Raw genomic sequence first — 21,151 nt, forward strand, 5'->3', positions numbered from 1 at the left:
TCGATCGTAATCAATACGTCTTCCTGTGTGTTGGAGCCACAAGCAACTGTCTAGCTCCTTGTCCACAATGCACGAATGAACCACAAGCCTTTTCTGTGCTCAATATGACACCAAAACACTAAATGTGTGTAAGTCGTACAATACCACTACTGTGCATGGGCACATTTTCATTGTACTATCAAAGTTTTGAAAAGTGTCAGATCGGAAGTTATTGATGTCTTTCTGGTTCCACATGCCAGTTGAAAACTACTGACCTGTCAGATTTGACGTCAAGTAATAAATCCCAAGTTAACACAATGTTTCAGTCTGCCTGCAAGTATGGGTCTTTTGACAGTTCTCTTTGGATCTGGACTCGATTACTACACTGAAGCCTGAACCAAATTTGATCCTAGATTTCTCTCAAATGAAGGAGTGGGCAAACACATACACAATAATAATCGTCATGTTTCAACCATTCATTTGGGTCAGGAGCACAGGTGCCACGGAGACAATAAAGGGTGCAGTTTATCACTTTCTCGGGTGTACTCCACCTTACATATCCCCAGCAGCGATCCACATTTGTGGTAAGTAGCACTTTCAAAACTGTTAGGGTTCAAAGCTGATCCAAAGTGGCCACTCTGTGAGTCAGTAGGCTAATGTGAGCCAAGTTGCAAGGTTGTCCTTAGCTGTGTGGTGAAAGATGTTTGGACTTTAGTGCAACTGGCCATTGAATATGGTCACACAGCGCCTTTTAATTTAACTAAAGATGCTTCCTGCTCAACATAGGTGTGTTACAGCCTTACAAAACTATTACCGGATCCAGGACACACAGGCACGAGGCGATGGTGGGCGATCCAGGTGGACCACATGCCCGCAGGCTACAGTGTCGTCGGACAGTCTCTGTGGCGCTACTTGGGTCAGGAGAGTCTCCTTTTCTCCTCCAATCCGCAGTCTCTCTCTGTCCAATTGGTAATGGACATTGCCAAATCAGCTGCCTCCCTGTCCAATATGCTATTGGACCTTAGACCAATCAACGTAAGGCATGGGCGGAGCCAACCGCTCGGCGCTTCTGTCGGACGAGCCACTTCGGATTTTTCCGTAATCTCAACGGTCGGAAAAAAACAGGGTGAGTATCTGTAATTTTTAAATTTATTTTAATGACCTGGTTAGTTTATCCGTGTGTCCTCTGTCAGAAAAAGATGTTCTGTCCTTTATTTTATGTTGTCTAAATATGTGAACTTTCGTTAGCTTAGCGAACCGAGAACACCGGTATGCTCGTTACTTTAGCTTTGTGTTTCTTTTCTGCAAGAAAATCACTTTGTTTAAAATAAGTCGAGTTAATTTCATGAGAGCGCGGGAGCTTTGCAAGATACTGTATATGGAGTTAATAATAAAAGAAAATAAAAAAAAGAAAAAGCGTATCGTTGTGTGAAAACCCTGCAGCTAGCTGATGAGTCGAACAGGAGCAACAGGTAACTAAAAAAATGTAAAGAACAGTGAGATAAACCTGCTTACAATTAAAGAACAGTCTAAAAAAAATTAAAACGTATTTTAATTATAAAATTTGACTTGGACTTTTTGCGCCTTAATAAAGTTAAGGAATCCATTCCAAATTTACAGTAAGTGAATGATCTAATTAGTTTCACTGTACTCCTGTTACACTTTGATGAACACACAGTGTTTAAAGTCAAGCCTATCTTTAGATGACAACCAAGACCAAAAGCCACAAGGCCATGGGAGATGGGGAGTGGATGTCAAGGCTGAGGGCCTTTGCCAGCACTGGAGTTTGGCCCCCAGGAGCCGGCAACAGGCCAGCGCCAAGGCAACGGAAGTGGCATGACCTCTACCAAAAGGTACAGTGACTGGCCTTTACTGTTTTTGCTTGCCTTTACTGTTTTTGTGCATTAGTATGTAGATCTGTTGAAGAAAATGTGCACTGTGATGATGCATAGGATGTACATTTCACAAAGAACTGCAATCACTACACAGCAGGCTTAATAACATTGCTTTTGTTTTTAGATTGAGAAATGCCCCATGCAGGCCAAAGGGCAGTCTGGCTTGTTTGGTCAGGCCAGGACCTGCAGTTGTGGGTTCCATGCCAAGGTGATCAGTTTTAACAATATTATCTTCTTTCAAATCTTACATCACATGTCTGTTGCTGTGCTTTTGACACCCCATGCCCCACTTTTGCAGCCTGCCACCCAGTCATCTCCTCCCTCCACATCATCTGCAGCTTCAGCCTCTGCTCCTGAGGCCCGGACATATTTGCGTCCCCCTCTAAGTCTGTCCATGGTGAGTATTGCCTTAGCTATACATGCTGTATATAATTCCCACACTGCTTGCTTTAACATCAGTTTTCATTTGTGTCGTCTTACAGTTCACAAAATCCCACTATGGTGGCTCATTGTCATCTGCAGTGCAGCCAAATTTGGTGAAAAGAAGGACCCCCAGTCCTTCACCTGTGAGCACCCCCAGTCCTTCACCTGTGAGGACCTCCAGCCCTTCACTGTCTTCTCTGAGGACCCCCAGCGCTTCTGTGTCGTCTGTGAGGGCCCCCAGCCCTTCACTGTCTTCTCTGAGGGCCCCCAGCCCTTCTGTGTCATCTGTGAGGACACCCAGCCCTGCACCATCCCAGGGGAAGTTCCCAGTTTGGGAACAAAACCCTGTACAAGCTGACGCATCTGTAAGTCAGGAATCAAAGCTCAGTTGTCCAACTCTGTTTGTATGACATCTATTACAAGGTTATTCTGCATATAATAATAGGACTTTTGTTGGTTGTCATCTTGCACTCAGGGCGAACCGGGAGGACGTGCGTCATCCCATGCGGGATCCTCAGCTTCATTCTGGCTGCCGGGTGAGCTGAGCAAAACCATTCCTCTGCAGGACCAGAGGTGGATTGCCAACACCCTCTTTCACTCTGGGAAACTGCGGCCAGATTTGAAGCTGTGGTATGAGCCCCCTGTCCCAGCGCTCATTTACCATCAAACACCGACCCAGAGCCTTTCTTCACCCATCGCCTGATGGTGTGGATGCCCTACCACCTGTGGAAGGTGAAGATCGCCTGCCCTACATGTGGAAAGCAGTTGACAGGCGCTGGGGTCCACAAAAGGGCACGGAAGGTCCTGGACATCGACCGGTACTACCTGCTGGTGACAGAGACACTCAGGTGCACTGTGTGTGTACAGAACCATTTGTCCACCAGTCAGACTGTCCGGGACCAAGCTGGACCTCCCTCACCAGCAAATGTTCAGATTAATCCTGACCCGCAGTGAGTGAAGCCGATTTGAATAAGAATTTTTTCAGTTATTCATACACTTAAAAACTGTCCTCATAAACATGTTACTAATCATTCACATGCTTCAACACAGGGTACGCCTGTGACATCCGTGTCATCAGGCTGCTTCGGGACAGGACCCTGGGCAACAGTCCAGGGCGCGGCTGGTGAAGCAGCTAAGGGAGAACCTGGGGAGGAGTGGCTCGCAGGCTGGTACACTATCTGGGGGTGGTGCTGAGTTTGTGGATAAGCCAAGCCTCTTCCCGGTTGTCTGCCGGGAGCCCCCGGAGCCGATGGACATCCCCACCAGTCGCTGGCTGTTGGTCGTTTATGGACGGGACATCCTCTCAAGGTTGGACCACATAAAGGCCAGAATCACCTCCACGTTTGGGTCCATCCTTAAGCTGGACTCCACCAAAAGGTAATAAATGATCTATAAGTGTGGGGAGCTGTGTGCAGTTTGCACCCCAAGTTGCCACTGGTTGCTATTTCAGTAACAAAGACAGATTATGCTATGTGATAGAATGTGTGAATATGTATAGTTTTGATTATCATTGAGTGTGTAACAGAACTACTTTGTATGTCTGCTACATATGCTACATTTGTATGTCTGCTTATAATTAAAATTGTTCTAAGTTTTATTTGTCGGATCTCAGGAAGAATAGCTGCAGTTTTGCTGCAGCTATTGGGGGATCCAATTAAAACAATAAACAATCAACAATGCTTAAATACGTTGTAACAGTTTCTGTGCTACTGCCAGATATTTTGTGTAAAAACATTTTGTGTAAAGAGTTTTTCGATCTCGACTTGTTGTCACATCACAGGATCACAAAGAAGCTGGCTGGCACCGGCAGGGGCACAGCTCTCTGGCTAACCTCCGTCAGCAACGAGGTTGGCCAGTATCCTGAACAGTGTCTTGACTGTGCAAGAGGGGTCGGGACTAAACATGATGGCGTCCGGCCTGATGGAGCGGTACCGCCAGGCATCTGTGTCACCCCAGTTCTTATGTATGTGGACTGTGGAATGCTGTGTGGAAGAGGGGGCCAGCAAGCTGCAAGTGAGGTTTGGGGAGTGGCCAGACCTCCACATTCGTCTGGATATCTGGCACTTTATGAGGAGGCTGGCTGTGGGCTGCACCACTCCGATGCCCATCCCCTCTACCCTACCTTCATGGGCTGCCTCTCCAGCCTGCATCTTTGAGTGGGATGCTGGGGATCTTGCTCTTTTGAGGCCAGGCGAAGAGAGAACAGCTCAGACTGGAGGGTGTGCCTGCATCCACTGATCTCCTGGTGGGACAGGAGAATCAGTAAAAAAGAGCTCAGCCAACACTGCGACGGAGGACACGGGGTGTGAGGAAGCCACCATCAGCCTGATTGACCGGCTTGCTGCAGGAACTGGGAGGGGCGAGAGGAAGGGACCTGATGGGTGTGCCTCTGCTGGACATGGTGCGGATGGAGCACATCTGGAGAGTGCAGAAACGCCATGTCAGGTGCATCCAGGACATCCCGGTGTGCAGCTGTACACTGAAACAGGCACCACCACCACCAAGGGAGGTGATCGTGCTCAGGAAGTACCTGCTGTCGCCAGAGGGTCCACTTCCCTAGAGTCTTTCCATTGCCATCTGAACAGGTTCATTCCAGGTTAGTGGATTTTATGTGTGTGCCTGTACTGAAAGAAACTATAATTCAGAATGGAACAACTGACACAAACATGCCTTGGCATGAATATGTTTCCCAGGAACAAGTGCAAATGCACTTAATTTCCAGCTGTACCTCTTGGAAGGCCTGAACAGGTGGAACCAGGACCGGGGAAGTGCAGCAGTAACCACAGGTCCTCTTCTCTCCTGACATACGCTGGGCATGTAGCTCAGTGCGCAAACACCCTCAGCTCAAAGGTGTTGAGTAGAGCGTATCTGCCAGCCTTTAGGCCACCGGCTAAATACACTGGTATGATTATTTTATATCAAGTTGTCTGTAACTAAAGCTAATCACACGCTCACAACACCGAACAAGTTGTCTTTATTTGTTAATGATGTGAGAACTAATAACATGCTGTGTGTCTGTCGGATATTTTTCACAGGAGAGCTCATCGGGGTTGATTACATGCTGAGCCAGACTGGACAGCCCTCAACGTGTCCCCCGACTCAGAGGAGACAGACAACATGCTTGAGGAAGGTGGCGAGAGGGGGAGCAAGAAGAAGACGAGGGTTTTGAGGAAGACCAAGACCTGGAGTTCATCACCGAATCTCTCCTCGACAACCTGAAATTTTCAACCACACTGCCAGCCTGCTGCCCCCTCCACTCCTGCTTCTCTCTTTAACGCTCCCACTTTGGACCCTAGCCTCCACCTCCTCCTCCTCCTCAGTGGCTGCTCCCACTTTGGACCCTGCCTCCACCTCCTCCTCCTCAGTGGCTGCTCCCACTTTGGACCCTTGCCTCCACCTCCTCCTCCTCCTCATTGACTGGTACCTGCCCAGGCTGCTGCCCCACTGGGTCCGCTGGATGTCTCCTCATCTTCCAGTGATCCTGGGGTAAATAAAGCCCACAAATGTTTCATTAATGAATCCACTCTGCCTGCTCACAGTCAGACCTCATTGTTTTTGTTTGGTTTTTCAGGCTGTTGATGAGTCCAGGTTCCAGGGATGGACAGGGTCGACAGCCTGGCAGAGTATCTGGTTGAACTGAGGAACCAGCCCTCTCTTGCCCTCACCAACCAGCAGGTTAGTAGCATTTATTATTTTGCTTGTATGAAACATGAAATTAATGGAAAAATACTTTCCTGTGCCATGCAGCATTTGAATTATCATCTGATCTGTCGCTCTGTTTAGGTGAGCAACATTGTTGCTCTGTGGCAAAACCTGCTGGAGTTTGACAAGCAGAGGGTGGTGTTTGCTGCCAGACACCAGAGCAGGCTGGATACGGGGAGGTTCAGGGTCACCCAAGAAGAAGCAGGGAGTTCACGCCGGGAGTAGACAGCCTCAAAAGGCACGCCCTCACCACCACTGCCCCTCTTGCCCAGTGGCCAGATTGCTGCCGCCTGATTGAGTCCATCTTTGTCCGGCTCTGTGACATCCACCGTAGTCCAAGAAGAGGGGGACAATCACAGTGTCCAGATGGGACCTCATCTTGGAGGACTACAGACAGAATCCGGCGGCGCATTCTGGGTAACGGGACAGTGATGCAGCAGACCGCCCTGCAGCTGGTGGATGTCAGTCACACCACCCTTGTGCAGTGGCACAATAAAAGGGTGAAGAGACAGGACACTGCAGTGATGTTGCAGGGGCTCACCCTGCCCAGGATCGCTTGTCTGCAGCAGCCAACCCTCTTCCTGCTGCAAACGTGCAGCCTTTATTTGCAGCCCCCCAGCCTGGCCCCTCTACCATTACCAGTTCCCCAGCAGCACTGTGGGCCAGGCAAAGATGAAAAAAATGAAAACCTCACCAGCATCTGAGCCATCGGCCAAAGCGAGGTCCTCCTCACCAGCGGCAGCTTTTTGCTGCACCACCTCCTCCCCCTAGCCCTCAACTGGTGATGCTGCCTCATCCAGCCTCACAGATGCTGCCTGTGTTCCTACTGGCTGCTCCACAGGTCTTGGGTGTCAACTTGCCATTTGCTGGGGTTGCTGCCCCTGCTCTTGCTCCTGCTCCTGCTACCGTCCGCCGCAAACGAAACGTATTGCATAATACATGCAATAAATGTGGACAGTTTAGGACAATTGAAACTGGGCACAGCCAATACAAAGGCATTGTGTACTGCCCCTCTGTAGAGACTGTTCCCAAAGAGCAGTGGTTGGAGGATATTAAAAGAAAAAAACAATAACTGTCCTCCCTTGATCCTCCTTTTTAAAGTGACAGAGGTAATTTTGTACATAGTTGTAATTATTTTGTGTATAACAGTTTTTGTAATATAAAAGTTTGGTTGTTTACAAAGTGGTCACATCACCCTGTTTTGTTTTTTTGGTGGTTGTTGTTGATGTTGATGTTGTTGTCGTCGTTGTTGTTGTTGTTTGTTTTTTAATAAAATCCACACATGTTTGGAAACAGTGTAATGATGTGAGAAATTTATTTTATAATAATTATAAATAGTAATAATTTAGCATGGTTTATATTTATTCAAATAAAATAAATATATAATAATATAATAAATAATATAGAAATATAATGAGAAATATAAATATATAGCAAACAACATATATACATATATATATATATATATACATGCATATTATTTAATTTATTATTTAATATTTCATAATTAATGGGCTACATAAGTGATTGATCAGTTGTAATGATCAAAATCAGCTTGATTAGCTTGCATGAAAGATAAGTCTTCCATGTGAACATACATATCAAGCTTGTAAGGTATTTAGTGGGTTTAGTTACATTTAAAAAATTAAATACATGCAATGATATGCAAAAACATGACAGCTACAATAAAAATATGCACACAATCACACCAGGTGTACATAAAGACTTAGAAAAGAATAGAAAAGGAAATGAGAAATTTACCCCATTTTCAATTCTTTCGCTCTATTCTTCGTCTAAAAGTTCCTAATATTTACAACTATTGTCTAAAACCGAAAGAAAATAGAATGGAAGGTTTTGGCCAGCGCAGGAATCGAACCCGCGATCGCTAGATTGTCGCCATTTTTTTCTCGCTTTTTCTTTTTTTCTCCCGCTTTCTCTCCCCCCCCTTCTTCCCCCTCCTTTCCAATTTCTCCCCCTCGTAGACAGACTATCCTTCCCCAGCTTTGGCGCAACTGGTTAGCGCGCGTTCGGCTGTTAACCGAAAGGATGGTGGTTCGAGGCCCACCGAGGGACGTTCTGCTTCTTGCTATCACCCACTCAAGGCTCGAATTTCAAAATGCCGTGTCATTGAGCCCTTGTTCAGAAAACGCTGTGTCGATCGTAATCAATACGTCTTCCTGTGTGTTGGAGCCACAAGCACTGTCTAGCTCCTTGTCCACATGCACGAATGAACCACAAGCCTTTCCTGTGCTCAATATGACACAAAAACACTAAATGTGTGTAAGTCGTACAATACCACTACTGTGCATGGGCACATTTTCATTGTACTATCAAAGGTTTTTGAAAAGTGTCAGATCGAAGTTATTGATGTCTTTCTGGTTCCACATGCCAGTTGAAACTACTGACCTGTCAGATTTGACGTCAAGTAATAAATCCCAAGTTAACACAATGTTTCAGTCTGCCTGCAAGTATGGGTCTTTTGACAGTTCTCTTTGGATCTGGACTCGATTACTACACTGAAGCCTGAACCAAATTTGATCCTAGATTTCTCTCAATGAAGGAGTGGGCAAAACACATACACAATAATAATCGTCATGTTTCAACCATTCATTTGGGTCAGGAGCACAGGTGCCACGGAGACAATAAAGGGTTGCAGTTTATCACTTTCTCGGGGTACTCCACCTTACATATCCCCAGCAGCGATCCACATTTGTGGTAAGTAGCACTTTCAAAAACTGTTAGGGTTCAAAGCTGATCCAAAGTGGCCACTCTGTGAGTCAGTAGGCTAATGTGAGCCATGTTGCAAGGTTGTCCTTAGCTGTGTGGTGAAAGATGTTTGGACTTTAGTGCAACTGGCCATTGAATATGGTCACACAGCGCCTTTTAATTTAACTAAAGATGCTTCCTGCTCAACATAGGTGTGTTACAGCTTACAAAACTATTACCGGATCCAGGACACACAGGCACGAGGCGATGGTGGGGCGATCCGGTGGACCACAATGCCCGCAGGCTACAGTGTCGTCGGAACGTCTCTGTGGCGCAACTGGGTTAGCGCGTTCGGCTTTAACCGAAAGGATGGTGGTTCGAGCCCACCCAGGGACGTTCTGCTTCTTGCTTATCACCCACTCAGGTCCCGAATTTCAAAAAGCGTGTCATTGAGCCCTTGTTCAGGAAAACGCTGTTCGATCGTAATCAATACGTCTTCCTGTGTGTTGGAGCCACAAGCAACTGTCTAGCTCCTTGTCCACAATGCACGAATGAACCACAAGCCTTTCCTGTGCTCAATATGACACCAAAACACTAAATGTGTGTAAGTCGTACAATACCACTACTGTGCATGGGCACATTTTCATTGTACTATCAAAGTTTTGAAAAGTGTCAGATCGGAAGTTATTGATGTCTTTCTGGTTCCACATGCCAGTTTGAAAACTACTGACCTGTCAGATTTGACGTCAAGTAATAAATCCCAAGTTAACACAATGTTTCAGTCTGCCTGCAAGTATGGGTCTTTTGACAGTTCTCTTTGGATCTGGACTCGATTACTACACTGAAGCCTGAACCAAATTTGATCCTAGATTTCTCTCAAATGAAGGAGTGGGCAAAACACATACACAATAATAATCGTCATGTTTCAACCATTCATTTGGGTCAGGAGCACAGGTGCCACGGAGACAATAAAGGGTGCAGTTTATCACTTTCTCGGGGTACTCCACCTTACATATCCCCAGCAGCGATCCACATTTGTGGTAAGTAGCACTTTCAAAACTGTTAGGGTTCAAAGCTGATCCAAAGTGGCCACTCTGTGAGTCAGTAGGCTAATGTGAGCCAAGTTGCAAGGTTGTCCTTAGCTGTGTGGTGAAAGATGTTTGGACTTTAGTGCAACTGGCCATTGAATATGGTCACACAGCGCCTTTTAATTTAACTAAAGATGCTTCCTGCTCAACATAGGTGTGTTTACAGCTTACAAAACTATTACCGGATCCAGGACACACAGGCACGAGGCGATGGTGGGGCGATCCAGGTGGACCACATGCCCGCAGGCTACAGTGTCGTCGGACAGTCTCTGTGGCGCAACTGGTTAGCGCGTTCGGCTGTTAACCGAAAGGATGGTGGTTCGAGCCCACCCAGGGACGTTCTGCTTCTTGCTTATCACCCACTCAGGTCCCGAATTTCAAAATGCCGTGTCATTGAGCCCTTGTTCAGGAAAACGCTGTTCGATCGTAATCAATACGTCTTCCTGTGTGTTGGAGCCACAAGCAACTGTCTAGCTCCTTGTCCACAATGCACGAACGAACCACAAGCCTTTCCTGTGCTCAATATGACACCAAAACACTAAATGTGTGTAAGTCGTACAATACCACTACTGTGCATGGGCACATTTTCATTGTACTATCAAAGTTTTGAAAAGTGTCAGATCGGAAGTTATTGATGTCTTTCTGGTTCCACATGCCAGTTGAAAACTACTGACCTGTCAGATTTGACGTCAAGTAATAAATCCCAAGTTAACACAATGTTTTCAGTCTGCCTGCAAGTATGGGTCTTTTGACAGTTCTCTTTGGATCTGGACTCGATTACTACACTGAAGCCTGAACCAAATTTGATCCTAGATTTCTCTCAAATGAAGGAGTGGGCAAAACACATACACAATAATAATCGTCATGTTTCAACCATTCATTTGGGTCAGGAGCACAGGTGCCACGGAGACAATAAAGGGTGCAGTTTATCACTTTCTCGGGGTACTCCACCTTACATATCCCCAGCAGCGATCCACATTTGTGGTAAGTAGCACTTTCAAAACTGTTAGGGTTCAAAGCTGATCCAAAGTGGCCACTCTGTGAGTCAGTAGGCTAATGTGAGCCAAGTTGCAAGGTTGTCCTTAGCTGTGTGGTGAAAGATGTTTGGACTTTAGTGCAACTGGCCATTGAATATGGTCACACAGCGCCTTTTAATTTAACTAAAAGATGCTTCCTGCTCAACATAGGTGTGTTACAGCTTACAAAACTATTACCGGATCCAGGACACACAGGCACGAGGCGATGGTGGGCGATCCAGGTGGACCACATGCCCGCAGGCTACAGTGTCGTCGGACAGTCTCTGTGGCGCAACTGGTTAGCGCGTTCGGCTGTTAACCGAAAGGATGGTGGTTCGAGCCCACCCAGGGACGTTCTGCTTCTTGCTTATCACCCACTCAGGTCCCGAATTTCAAAATGCCGTGTCATTGAGCCCTTGTTCAGGAAAACGCTGTTCGATCGTAATCAATACGTCTTCCTGTGTGTTGGAGCCACAAGCAACTGTCTAGCTCCTTGTCCACAATGCACGAATGAACCACAAGCCTTTCCTGTGCTCAATATGACACCAAAACACTAAATGTGTGTAAGTCGTACAATACCACTACTGTGCATGGGCACATTTTCATTGTACTATCAAAGTTTTGAAAAGTGTCAGATCGGAAGTTATTGATGTCTTTCTGGTTCCACATGCCAGTTGAAAAACTACTGACCTGTCAGATTTGACGTCAAGTAATAAATCCCAAGTTAACACAATGTTTCAGTCTGCCTGCAAGTATGGGTCTTTGACAGTTCTCTTTGGATCTGGACTCGATTACTACACTGAAGCCTGAACCAAATTTGATCCTAGATTTCTCTCAAATGAAGGAGTGGGCAAAACACATACACAATAATAATCGTCATGTTTCAACCATTCATTTGGGTCAGGAGCACAGGTGCCACGGAGACAATAAAGGGTGCAGTTTATCACTTTCTCGGGGTACTCCACCTTACATATCCCCAGCAGCGATCCACATTTGTGGTAAGTAGCACTTTCAAAAACTGTTAGGGTTCAAAGCTGATCCAAAGTGGCCACTCTGTGAGTCAGTAGGCTAATGTGAGCCAAGTTGCAAGGTTGTCCTTAGCTGTGTGGTGAAAGATGTTTGGACTTTAGTGCAACTGGCCATTGAATATGGTCACACAGCGCCTTTTAATTTAACTAAAGATGCTTCCTGCTCAACATAGGTGGTGTTACAGCTTACAAAACTATTACCGGATCCAGGACACACAGGCACGAGGCGATGGTGGGCGATCCAGGTGGACCACATGCCCGCAGGCTACAGTGTCGTCGGACAGTCTCTGTGGCGCAACTGGTTAGCGCGATTCGGCTGTTAACCGAAAGGATGGTGGTTCGAGCCCACCCAGGGACGTTCTGCTTCTTGCTTATCACCCACTCAGGTCCCGAATTTCAAAATGCCGTGTCATTGAGCCCTTGTTCAGGAAAAACGCTGTTCGATCGTAATCAATACGTCTTCCTGTGTGTTGGAGCCACAAGCAACTGTCTAGCTCCTTGTCCACAATGCACGAATGAACCACAAGCCTTTCCTGTGCTCAATATGACACCAAAACACTAAATGTGTGTAAGTCGTACAATACCACTACTGTGCATGGGCACATTTTCATTGTACTATCAAAGTTTTGAAAAGTGTCAGATCGGAAGTTATTGATGTCTTTCTGGTTCCACATGCCAGTTGAAAACTACTGACCTGTCAGATTTGACGTCAAGTAATAAATCCCAAGTTAACACAATGTTTCAGTCTGCCTGCAAGTATGGGTCTTTTGACAGTTCTCTTTGGATCTGGACTCGATTACTACACTGAAGCCTGAACCAAATTTGATCCTAGATTTCTCTCAAATGAAGGAGTGGGCAAAACACATACACAATAATAATCGTCATGTTTCAACCATTCATTTGGGTCAGGAGCACAGGTGCCACGGAGACAATAAAGGGTGCAGTTTATCACTTTCTCGGGGTACTCCACCTTACATATCCCCAGCAGCGATCCACATTTGTGGTAAGTAGCACTTTCAAAACTGTTAGGGTTCAAAGCTGATCCAAAGTGGCCACTCTGTGAGTCAGTAGGCTAATGTGAGCCAAGTTGCAAGGTTGTCCTTAGCTGTGTGGTGAAAGATGTTTGACTTTAGTGCAACTGGCCATTGAATATGGTCACACAGCGCCTTTTAATTTAACTAAAGATGCTTCCTGCTCAACATAGGTGTGTTACAGCTTACAAAACTATTACCGGATCCAGGACACACAGGCACGAGGCGATGGTGGGCGATCCAGGTGGACCACATGCCCGCAGGCTACAGTGTCGTCGGACAGTCTCTGTGGCGCTACTTGGGTCAGGAGAGTCTCCTTTTCTCCTCCAATCCGCAGTCTCTCTCTGTCCAATTGGTAATGGACATTGCCAAATCAGCTGCCTCCCTGTCCAATATGCTATTGGACCTTAGACCAATCAACGTAAGGCATGGGCGGAGCCAACCGCTCGGCGCTTCTGTCGGACGAGCCACTTCGGATTTTTCCGTAATCTCAACGGTCGGAAAAAAACAGGGTGAGTATCTGTAATTTTAAATTTATTTTAATGACCTGGTTAGTTTATCCGTGTGTCCTCTGTCAGAAAAAGATGTTCTGTCCTTTATTTTATGTTGTCTAAATATGTGAACTTTCGTTAGCTTAGCGAACCGAGAACACCGGTATGCTCGTTACTTTAGCTTTGTGTTTCTTTTCTGCAAGAAAATCACTTTGTTTAAAATAAGTCGAGTTAATTTCATGAGAGCGCGGGAGCTTTGCAAGATACTGTATATGGAGTTAATATAAAAGAAAATAAAAAAAAGAAAAAAGCGTATCGTTGTGTGAAAACCCTGCAGCTAGCTGATGAGTCGAACAGGAGCAACAGGTAACTAAAAAAATGTAAAGAACAGTGAGATAAACCTGCTTACAATTAAAGAACAGTCTAAAAAAAATTAAAACGTATTTTAATTATAAAATTTGACTTGGACTTTTTGCGCCTTAATAAAGTTAAGGAATCCATTCCAAATTTACAGTAAGTGAATGATCTAATTAGTTTCACTGTACTCCTGTTACACTTTGATGAACACACAGTGTTTAAAGTCAAGCCTATCTTTAGATGACAACCAAGACCAAAAGCCACAAGGCCATGGGAGATGGGGAGTGGATGTCAAGGCTGAGGGCCTTTGCCAGCACTGGAGTTTGGCCCCCAGGAGCCGGCAACAGGCCAGCGCCAAGGCAACGGAAGTGGCATGACCTCTACCAAAAGGTACAGTGACTGGCCTTTACTGTTTTTGCTTGCCTTTACTGTTTTGTGCATTAGTATGTAGATCTGTTGAAGAAAATGTGCACTGTGATGATGCATAGGATGTACATTTCACAAAGAACTGCAATCACTACACAGCAGGCTTAATAAACATTGCTTTTGTTTTTAGATTGAGAAATGCCCCATGCAGGCCAAAGGGCAGTCTGGCTTGTTTGGTCAGGCCAGGACCTGCAGTTGTGGGTTCCATGCCAAGGTGATCAGTTTTAACAATATTATCTTCTTTCAAATCTTACATCACATGTCTGTTGCTGTGCTTTTGACACCCCATGCCCCACTTTGCAGCCTGCCACCCAGTCATCTCCTCCCTCCACATCATCTGCAGCTTCAGCCTCTGCTCCTGAGGCCCGGACATATTTGCGTCCCCCTCTAAGTCTGTCCATGGTGAGTATTGCCTTAGCTATACATGCTGTATATAATTCCCACACTGCTTGCTTTAACATCAGTTTCATTTGTGTCGTCTTACAGTTCACAAAATCCCACTATGGTGGCTCATTGTCATCTGCAGTGCAGCCAAATTTGGTGAAAAGAAGGACCCCCAGTCCTTCACCTGTGAGCACCCCCAGTCCTTCACCTGTGAGGACCTCCAGCCCTTCACTGTCTTCTCTGAGGACCCCCAGCGCTTCTGTGTCGTCTGTGAGGGCCCCCAGCCCTTCACTGTCTTCTCTGAGGGCCCCCAGCCCTTCTGTGTCATCTGTGAGGACACCCAGCCCTGCACCATCCCAGGGGAAGTTCCCAGTTTGGGAACAAAACCCTGTACAAGCTGACGCATCTGTAAGTCAGGAATCAAAGCTCAGTTGTCCAACTCTGTTTGTATGACATCTATTACAAGGTTATTCTGCATATAATAATAGGACTTTTGTTGGTTGTCATCTTGCACTCAGGGCGAACCGGGAGGACGTGCGTCATCCCATGCGGGATCCTCAGCTTCATTCTGGCTGCCGGGTGAGCTGAGCAAAACCATTCCTCTGCAGGACCAGAGGTGGATTGCCAACACCCTCTTTCACTCTGGGAAACTGCGGCCAGATTTGAAGCTGTGGTATGAGCCCCCTGTCCCAGCGCTCATTTACCATCAAACACCGACCCCAGAGCCTTTCTTCACCCATCGCCTGATGGTGTGGATGCCCTACCACCTGTGGAAGGTGAAGATCGCCTGCCCTACATGTGGAAAGCAGTTGACAGGCGCTGGGGTCCACAAAAGGGCACGGAAGGTCCTGGACATCGACCGGTACTACCTGCTGGTGACAGAGACACTCAGGTGCACTGTGTGTGTACAGAACCATTTGTCCACCAGTCAGACTGTCCGGGACCAGCTGGACCTCCCTCACCAGCAAATGTTCAGATTAATCCTGACCCGCAAGTGAGTGAAGCCGATTTGAATAAAGAATTTTTTCAGTTATTCATACAACTTAAAAACTGTCCCATCATAAACATGTTACTAATCATTCACAATGCTTCAACACAGGTACGCCTGTGACATCCGTGTCATCAGGCTGCTTCGGGACAGGACCCTGGGCAACAGTCCAGCGCGGCTGGTGAAGCAGCTAAGGGAGAACCATGGGGAGGAGTGGCTCGACAGGCTGGTACACTATCTGGGGGAGTGTGCTGAGTTTGTGGATAAGCCAAGCCTCTTCCCGGTTGTCTGCCGGGAGCCCCCGGAGCCGATGGACATCCCCACCAGTCGCTGGCTGTTGGTCGTTTATGGACGGGACATCCTCTCAAGGTTGGACCACATAAAGGCCAGAATCACCTCCACGTTTGGGTCCATCCTTAAGCTGGACTCCACCAAAAAGGTAATAAATGATCTATAAGTGTGGGGAGCTGTGTGCAGTTTGCACCCCAAGTTGCCACTGGTTGCTATTTCAGTAACAAAGACAGATTATGCTATGTGATAGAATGTGTGAATATGTATAGTTTTGATTATCATTGAGTGTGTAACAGGACTACTTTGTATGTCTGCTACATATGCTACATTTGTATGTCTGCTTATAATTAAAATTGTTCTAAGTTTTATTTGTCGGATCTCAGGAAGAATAGCTGCAGTTTTGCTGCAGCTATTGGGGGATCCAATTAAAACAATAAACAATCAACAATGCTTAAATAAGTTGTAACAGTTTCTGTGCTACTGCCAGATATTTTGTGTAAAAACATTTTGTGTAAAGAGTTTTTCTATCTCGATTGTTGTCACATCACAGATCACAAAGAAGCTGGCTGGCACCGGCAGGGGCACAGCTCTCTGGCTAACCTCCGTCAGCAACGAGGTTGGCCAGATCCTGAACAGTGTCTTGACTGTGCAAGAGGGGTCGGGACTAAACAGGATGGCGTCCGGCCTGATGGAGCGGTACCGCCAGGCATCTGTGTCACCCCCAGTTCTTATGTATGTGGACTGTGGATGCTGTGTGGAAGAGGGGGCCAGCAAGCTGCAAGTGAGGTTTGGGGAGTGGCCAGACCTCCACATTCGTCTGGATATCTGGCACTTTATGAGGAGGCTGGCTGTGGGCTGCACCACCGATGCCCATCCCCTCTACCCTACCTTCATGGGCTGCCTCTCCGCCTGCATCTTTGAGTGGGATGCTGGGGATCTTGCTCTTTTGAGGCAGGCGAAGAGAGAACAGCTCAGACTGGAGGGTGTGCCTGGCATCACTGATCTCCTGGTGGACAGGAGAATCAGTAAAAAAGAGCTCAGCCAACACTGCAGACGGAGGACACGGGGTGAGGAAGCCACCATCAGCCTGATTGACCGGCTGCTGCAGGAACTGGGAGGGGCGAAAGGAAGGGACCTGATGGGTGTGCCTCTGCTGGACATGGTGCGGATGGAGCACATCTGGAGAGTGCAGAAACGCCATGTCAGGTGCATCCAGGACATCCCAGGTGTGCAGCTGTACACTGAAACAGGCACCACCACCACCAAGGGAGGTATCGTGCTCAGGAAGTACCGCTGTGCCAGAGGGTCCACTTCCCTAGAGTCTTTCCATTGCCATCTGAACAGGTTCATTCCAGGTTAGTGGATTTTATGTGTGTCACTGTACTGAAAGAAACTATAATTCAGAATGGAACAACTGACACAAACATGCCTTGGCATGAATATGTTTTCCCAGGAACAAGTGCAAATGCACTTAATTTCCAGCTGTACCTCTTGGAAGGCCTGAACAGGTGGAACCAGGACCGGGGAAGTGCAGCAGTAACCAACAGGTCCTCTTCTCTCCTGACATACGCTGGGCATGTAGCTCAGTGCGCAAACACCCTCAGCTCAAAGGTGTTGAGTAGAGCGTATCTGCCAGCCTTTAGGCCACCGGCTAAATACACTGGTATGATTATTTTATATCAAGTTGTCTGTAACTAAAGCTAATCACACGCTCACAACACCGAACAAGTTGTCTTTATTTGTTAATGATGTGAGAACTAATAACATGCTGTGTGTCTGTCGGATATTTTTCACAGGAGAGCTCATCGGGGTTGATTACATGCTGAGCCAGACTGGACAGCCCCTCAACGTGTCCCCCGACTCAGAGGAGACAGACAACATGCTTGAGGAGGTGGGCGAGGGGGAGCAAGAAGAAGACGAGGGTTTTGAGGAAGACCAAGACCTGGAGTTCATCACCGAATCTCTCCTCGACAACCTGAAATTTTCAACCACCTGCCAGCCTGCTGCCCCCTCCACTCCTGCTTCTCTCTTTAACGCTCCCACTTTGGACCCTGCCTCCACCTCCTCCTCCTCCTCAGTGGCTGCTCCCACTTTGGACCCTGCCTCCACCTCCTCCTCCTCAGTGGCTGCTCCCACTTTGGACCCTGCCTCCACCTCCTCCTCCTCAGTGGCTGCTCCCACTTTGGACCCTGCCTCCACCTCCTCCTCCTCCTCATTGACTGGTACCTCCCAGGCTGCTGCCCCACTGGGTCCGCTGGATGTCTCCTCATCTTCCAGTGATCCTGGGGTAAATAAAGCCCACAAATGTTTCATTAAATGAATCCACTCTGCCTGCTCACAGTCAGACCTCATTGTTTTTGTTTGGTTTTTCAGGCTGTTGATGAGTCCAGTGTTCCAGGGATGGACAGGGTCGACAGCCTGGCAGAGTATCTGGTTGAACTGAGGAACCAGCCCTCTCTTGCCCTCAACAACCAGCAGGTTAGTAGCATTTATTATTTTGCTTGTATGAAACATGAAATTAATGGAAAAATACTTTCCTGTGCCATGCAGCATTTTAATTATCATCTGATCTGTCGCTCTGTTTAGGTGAGCAACATTGTTGCTCTGTGGCAAAACCTGCTGGAGTTTGACAAGCAGAGGGTGGTGTTTGCTGCCAGACACCAGAGCAGGCTGGATACGGGGAGGTTCAGGTCACCCAAGAAGAAGCAGGAGTTCACGCCGGGAGTAGACAGCCTCAAAAGGCACGCCCTCACCACCACTGCCCCTCTTGCCCAGTGGCCAGATTGCTGCCGCCTGATTGAGTCCATCTTTGTCCGGCTCTGTGACATCCACCGTAGTCCCAAGAAGAGGGGGACAATCACAGTGTCCAGATGGGACCTCATCTTGGAGGACTACAGACAGATCAGGCGGCGCATTCTGGGTAACGGGACAGTGATGCAGCAGACCGCCCTGCAGCTGGTGGATGTCAGTCACACCACCCTTGTGCAGTGGCACAATAAAAGGGTGAAGAGACAGGACACTGCAGTGATGTTGCAGGGGCTCACCCTGCCCAGTCGCTTGTCTGCAGCAGCCAACCCTCTTCCTGCTGCAAACGTGCAGCCTTTATTTGCAGCCCCCCCAGCCTGGCCCCTCTTACCAGTACCAGTTCCCCAGCAGCACTGTGGGCCAGGCAAAGATGAAAAAAATGAAAACCTCACCAGCATCTGAGCCATCGGCCAAAGCGAGGCCTCCTCACCAGCGGCAGCTTTTTGCTGCACCACCTCCTCCCCCTAGCCCTCAACTGGTGATGCTGCCTCATCCAGCCTCACAGATGCTGCCTGTGTTCCTGGCTGCTCCACAGGTCTTGGGTGTCAACTTGCCATTTGCTGGGGTTGCTGCCCCTGCTCTTGCTCCTGCTCCTGCTACCGTCCGCCGCAAACGAAACGTATTGCATAATACATGCAATAAATGTGGACAGTTTAGGACAATTGAAACTGGGCACAGCCAATACAAAGGCATTGTGTACTGCCCCTCTGTAGAGACTGTTCCCAAAGAGCAGTGGTTGGAGGATATTAAAAGAAAAAAACAATAACTGTCCTCCCTTGATCCTCCTTTTTAAAGGGACAGAGGTAATTTTGTACATAGTTGTAATTATTTTGTGTATAACAGTTTTTGTAATATAAAAGTTTGGTTGTTACAAAGTGGTCACATCACCCTGTTTTGTTTTTTTGGTGGTTGTTGTTGATGTTGATGTTGTTGTCGTCGTTGTTGTTGTTGTTTGTTTTTTAATAAAATCCACACATGTTTGGAAACAGTGTAATGATGTGAGAATTTTATTTTATAATAATTATAAATAGTAATAATTTAGCATGGTTTATATTTATTCAAATAAAAATAAATATATAATAATATAATAAATAATAATAGAAATATAATGAGAAATTATAAATATATAGCAAACAACATATATACATATATATATATATATATACATGCATATTATTTAATTTATTATTTAATATTTCATAATTAATGGGCTACATAAGTGATTGATCAGTTGTAATGATCAAAATCAGCTTGATTAGCTTGCATGAAAGATAAGTCTTCCATGTGAACATACATATCAAGCTTGTAAGGTATTTAGTGGGTTTAGTTACATTTAAAAAATTAAATACATGCAATGATATGCAAAAAACATGACAGCTACAATAAAAATATGCACACAATCACACAGGTGTACATAAAGACTTAGAAAAGAATAGAAAAGGAAATGAGAAATTTACCCCATTTTCAATTCTTTCGCTCTATTCTTCGTCTAAAAGTTCCTAATATTTACAACTATTGTCTAAAACCGAAAGAAAATAGAATGGAAGGTTTTGGCCAGCGCAGGAATCGAACCCGCGATCGCTAGATTGTCGCCATTTTTTTCTCGCTTTTTCTTTTTTTCTCCCGCTTTCTCTCCCCCCCCCTTCTTCCCCCTCCTTTCCAATTTCTCCCCCTCGTAGACAGACTATCCTTCCCCAGCTTTGGCGCAACTGGTTAGCGCGTTCGGCTGTTAACCGAAAGGATGGTGGTTCGAGCCCACCCAGGGACGTTCTGCTTCTTGCTTATCACCCACTCAGGTCCCGAATTTCAAAATGCTGTGTCATTGAGCCCTTGTTCAGGAAAACGCTGTTCGATCGTAATCAATACGTCTTCCTGTGTGTTGGAGCCACAAGCAACTGTCTAGCTCCTTGTCCACAATGCACGAATGAACCACAAGCCTTTTCTGTGCTCAATATGACACCAAAACACTAAATGTGTGTAAGTCGTACAATACCACTACTGTGCATGGGCACATTTTCATTGTACTATCAAAGTTTTGAAAAGTGTCAGATCGGAAGTTATTGATGTCTTTCTGGTTCCACATGCCAGTTGAAAACTACTGACCTGTCAGATCTGACGTCAAGTAATAAATCCCAAGTTAACACAATGTTTCAGTCTGCCTGCAAGTATGGGTCTTTTGACAGTTCTCTTTGGATCTGGACTCGATTACTACACTGAAGCCTGAACCAAATTTGATCCTAGATTTCTCTCAAATGAAGGAGTGGGCAAAACACATACACAATAATAATCGTCATGTTTCAACCATTCATTTGGGTCAGGAGCACAGGTGCCACGGAGACAATAAAGGGTGCAGTTTATCACTTTCTCGGGGTACTCCACCTTACATATCCCCAGCAGCGATCCACATTTGTGGTAAGTAGCACTTTCAAAACTGTTAGGGTTCAAAGCTGATCCAAAGTGGCCACTCTGTGAGTCAGTAGGCTAATGTGAGCCAAGTTGCAAGGTTGTCCTTAGCTGTGTGGTGAAAGATGTTTGGACTTT

The 21,151-nt window shown here is 46.5% G+C and overlaps 2 protein-coding genes and 4 non-coding genes across 6 annotated transcripts; all 6 read left to right on the forward strand.

Moving 5' to 3' along the window:
* Window positions 1-10,058: 10,058 nt before the first annotated feature.
* On the forward strand, window positions 10,059-10,132 carry trnan-guu. The gene has a single exon. It is a non-coding gene; the product is annotated as a tRNA-Asn (tRNA).
* Window positions 10,133-11,089: 957 nt separating this feature from the next.
* trnan-guu lies at window positions 11,090-11,163 on the forward strand. Its single transcript has one exon. It is a non-coding gene; the product is annotated as a tRNA-Asn (tRNA).
* A 957-nt stretch (window positions 11,164-12,120) lies between these two features.
* Window positions 12,121-12,195, forward strand: trnan-guu. The gene has a single exon. It is a non-coding gene; the product is annotated as a tRNA-Asn (tRNA).
* Window positions 12,196-13,956: 1,761 nt separating this feature from the next.
* Window positions 13,957-16,876, forward strand: LOC121643496. The gene is made up of 8 exons (XM_041990941.1): window positions 13,957-14,106; window positions 14,273-14,356; window positions 14,446-14,544; window positions 14,629-14,934; window positions 15,045-15,520; window positions 15,626-15,953; window positions 16,356-16,814; window positions 16,859-16,876. Exons 1-8 carry the CDS (start codon window positions 13,957-13,959, stop codon window positions 16,874-16,876), a joined length of 1,920 nt encoding a protein of 639 aa, XP_041846875.1.
* A 1,078-nt stretch (window positions 16,877-17,954) lies between these two features.
* LOC121643497 lies at window positions 17,955-19,012 on the forward strand. Its single transcript, XM_041990942.1, has 3 exons — window positions 17,955-18,092; window positions 18,179-18,283; window positions 18,392-19,012. Exons 2-3 carry the CDS (start codon window positions 18,206-18,208, stop codon window positions 19,010-19,012), a joined length of 699 nt encoding a protein of 232 aa, XP_041846876.1. The 5' UTR covers window positions 17,955-18,092; window positions 18,179-18,205.
* Window positions 19,013-20,307: 1,295 nt separating this feature from the next.
* Window positions 20,308-20,378, forward strand: trnan-guu. The gene has a single exon. It is a non-coding gene; the product is annotated as a tRNA-Asn (tRNA).
* The last annotated feature ends 773 nt before the right edge of the window (window positions 20,379-21,151 follow it).

The sequence above is a fragment of the Melanotaenia boesemani genome, chromosome 7 (genome assembly GCF_017639745.1).
Source record: "Melanotaenia boesemani isolate fMelBoe1 chromosome 7, fMelBoe1.pri, whole genome shotgun sequence".
NCBI lineage: Eukaryota > Metazoa > Chordata > Actinopteri > Atheriniformes > Melanotaeniidae > Melanotaenia > Melanotaenia boesemani.

What these genes read in the sequence shown, in the direction of transcription:
- LOC121643496 (XM_041990941.1), top strand. Translation starts at nt 13,957, where the DNA reads ATGACAACCAAGACCAAAAGCCACAAGGCCATGGGAGATGGGGAGTGG. An exon ending in CTGTACAAGCTGACGCATCT is followed by an intron (nt 14,935 to 15,044) that starts GTAAGTCAGGAA and finishes TCTTGCACTCAG; the next exon opens with GGCGAACCGGGAGGACGTGC. An exon ending in AGATTAATCCTGACCCGCAA is followed by an intron (nt 15,521 to 15,625) that starts GTGAGTGAAGCC and finishes GCTTCAACACAG; the next exon opens with GTACGCCTGTGACATCCGTG.
- LOC121643497 (XM_041990942.1), top strand. Translation starts at nt 18,206, where the DNA reads ATGGACAGGGTCGACAGCCTGGCAGAGTATCTGGTTGAACTGAGGAAC. An exon ending in TTGCCCTCAACAACCAGCAG is followed by an intron (nt 18,284 to 18,391) that starts GTTAGTAGCATT and finishes CGCTCTGTTTAG; the next exon opens with GTGAGCAACATTGTTGCTCT.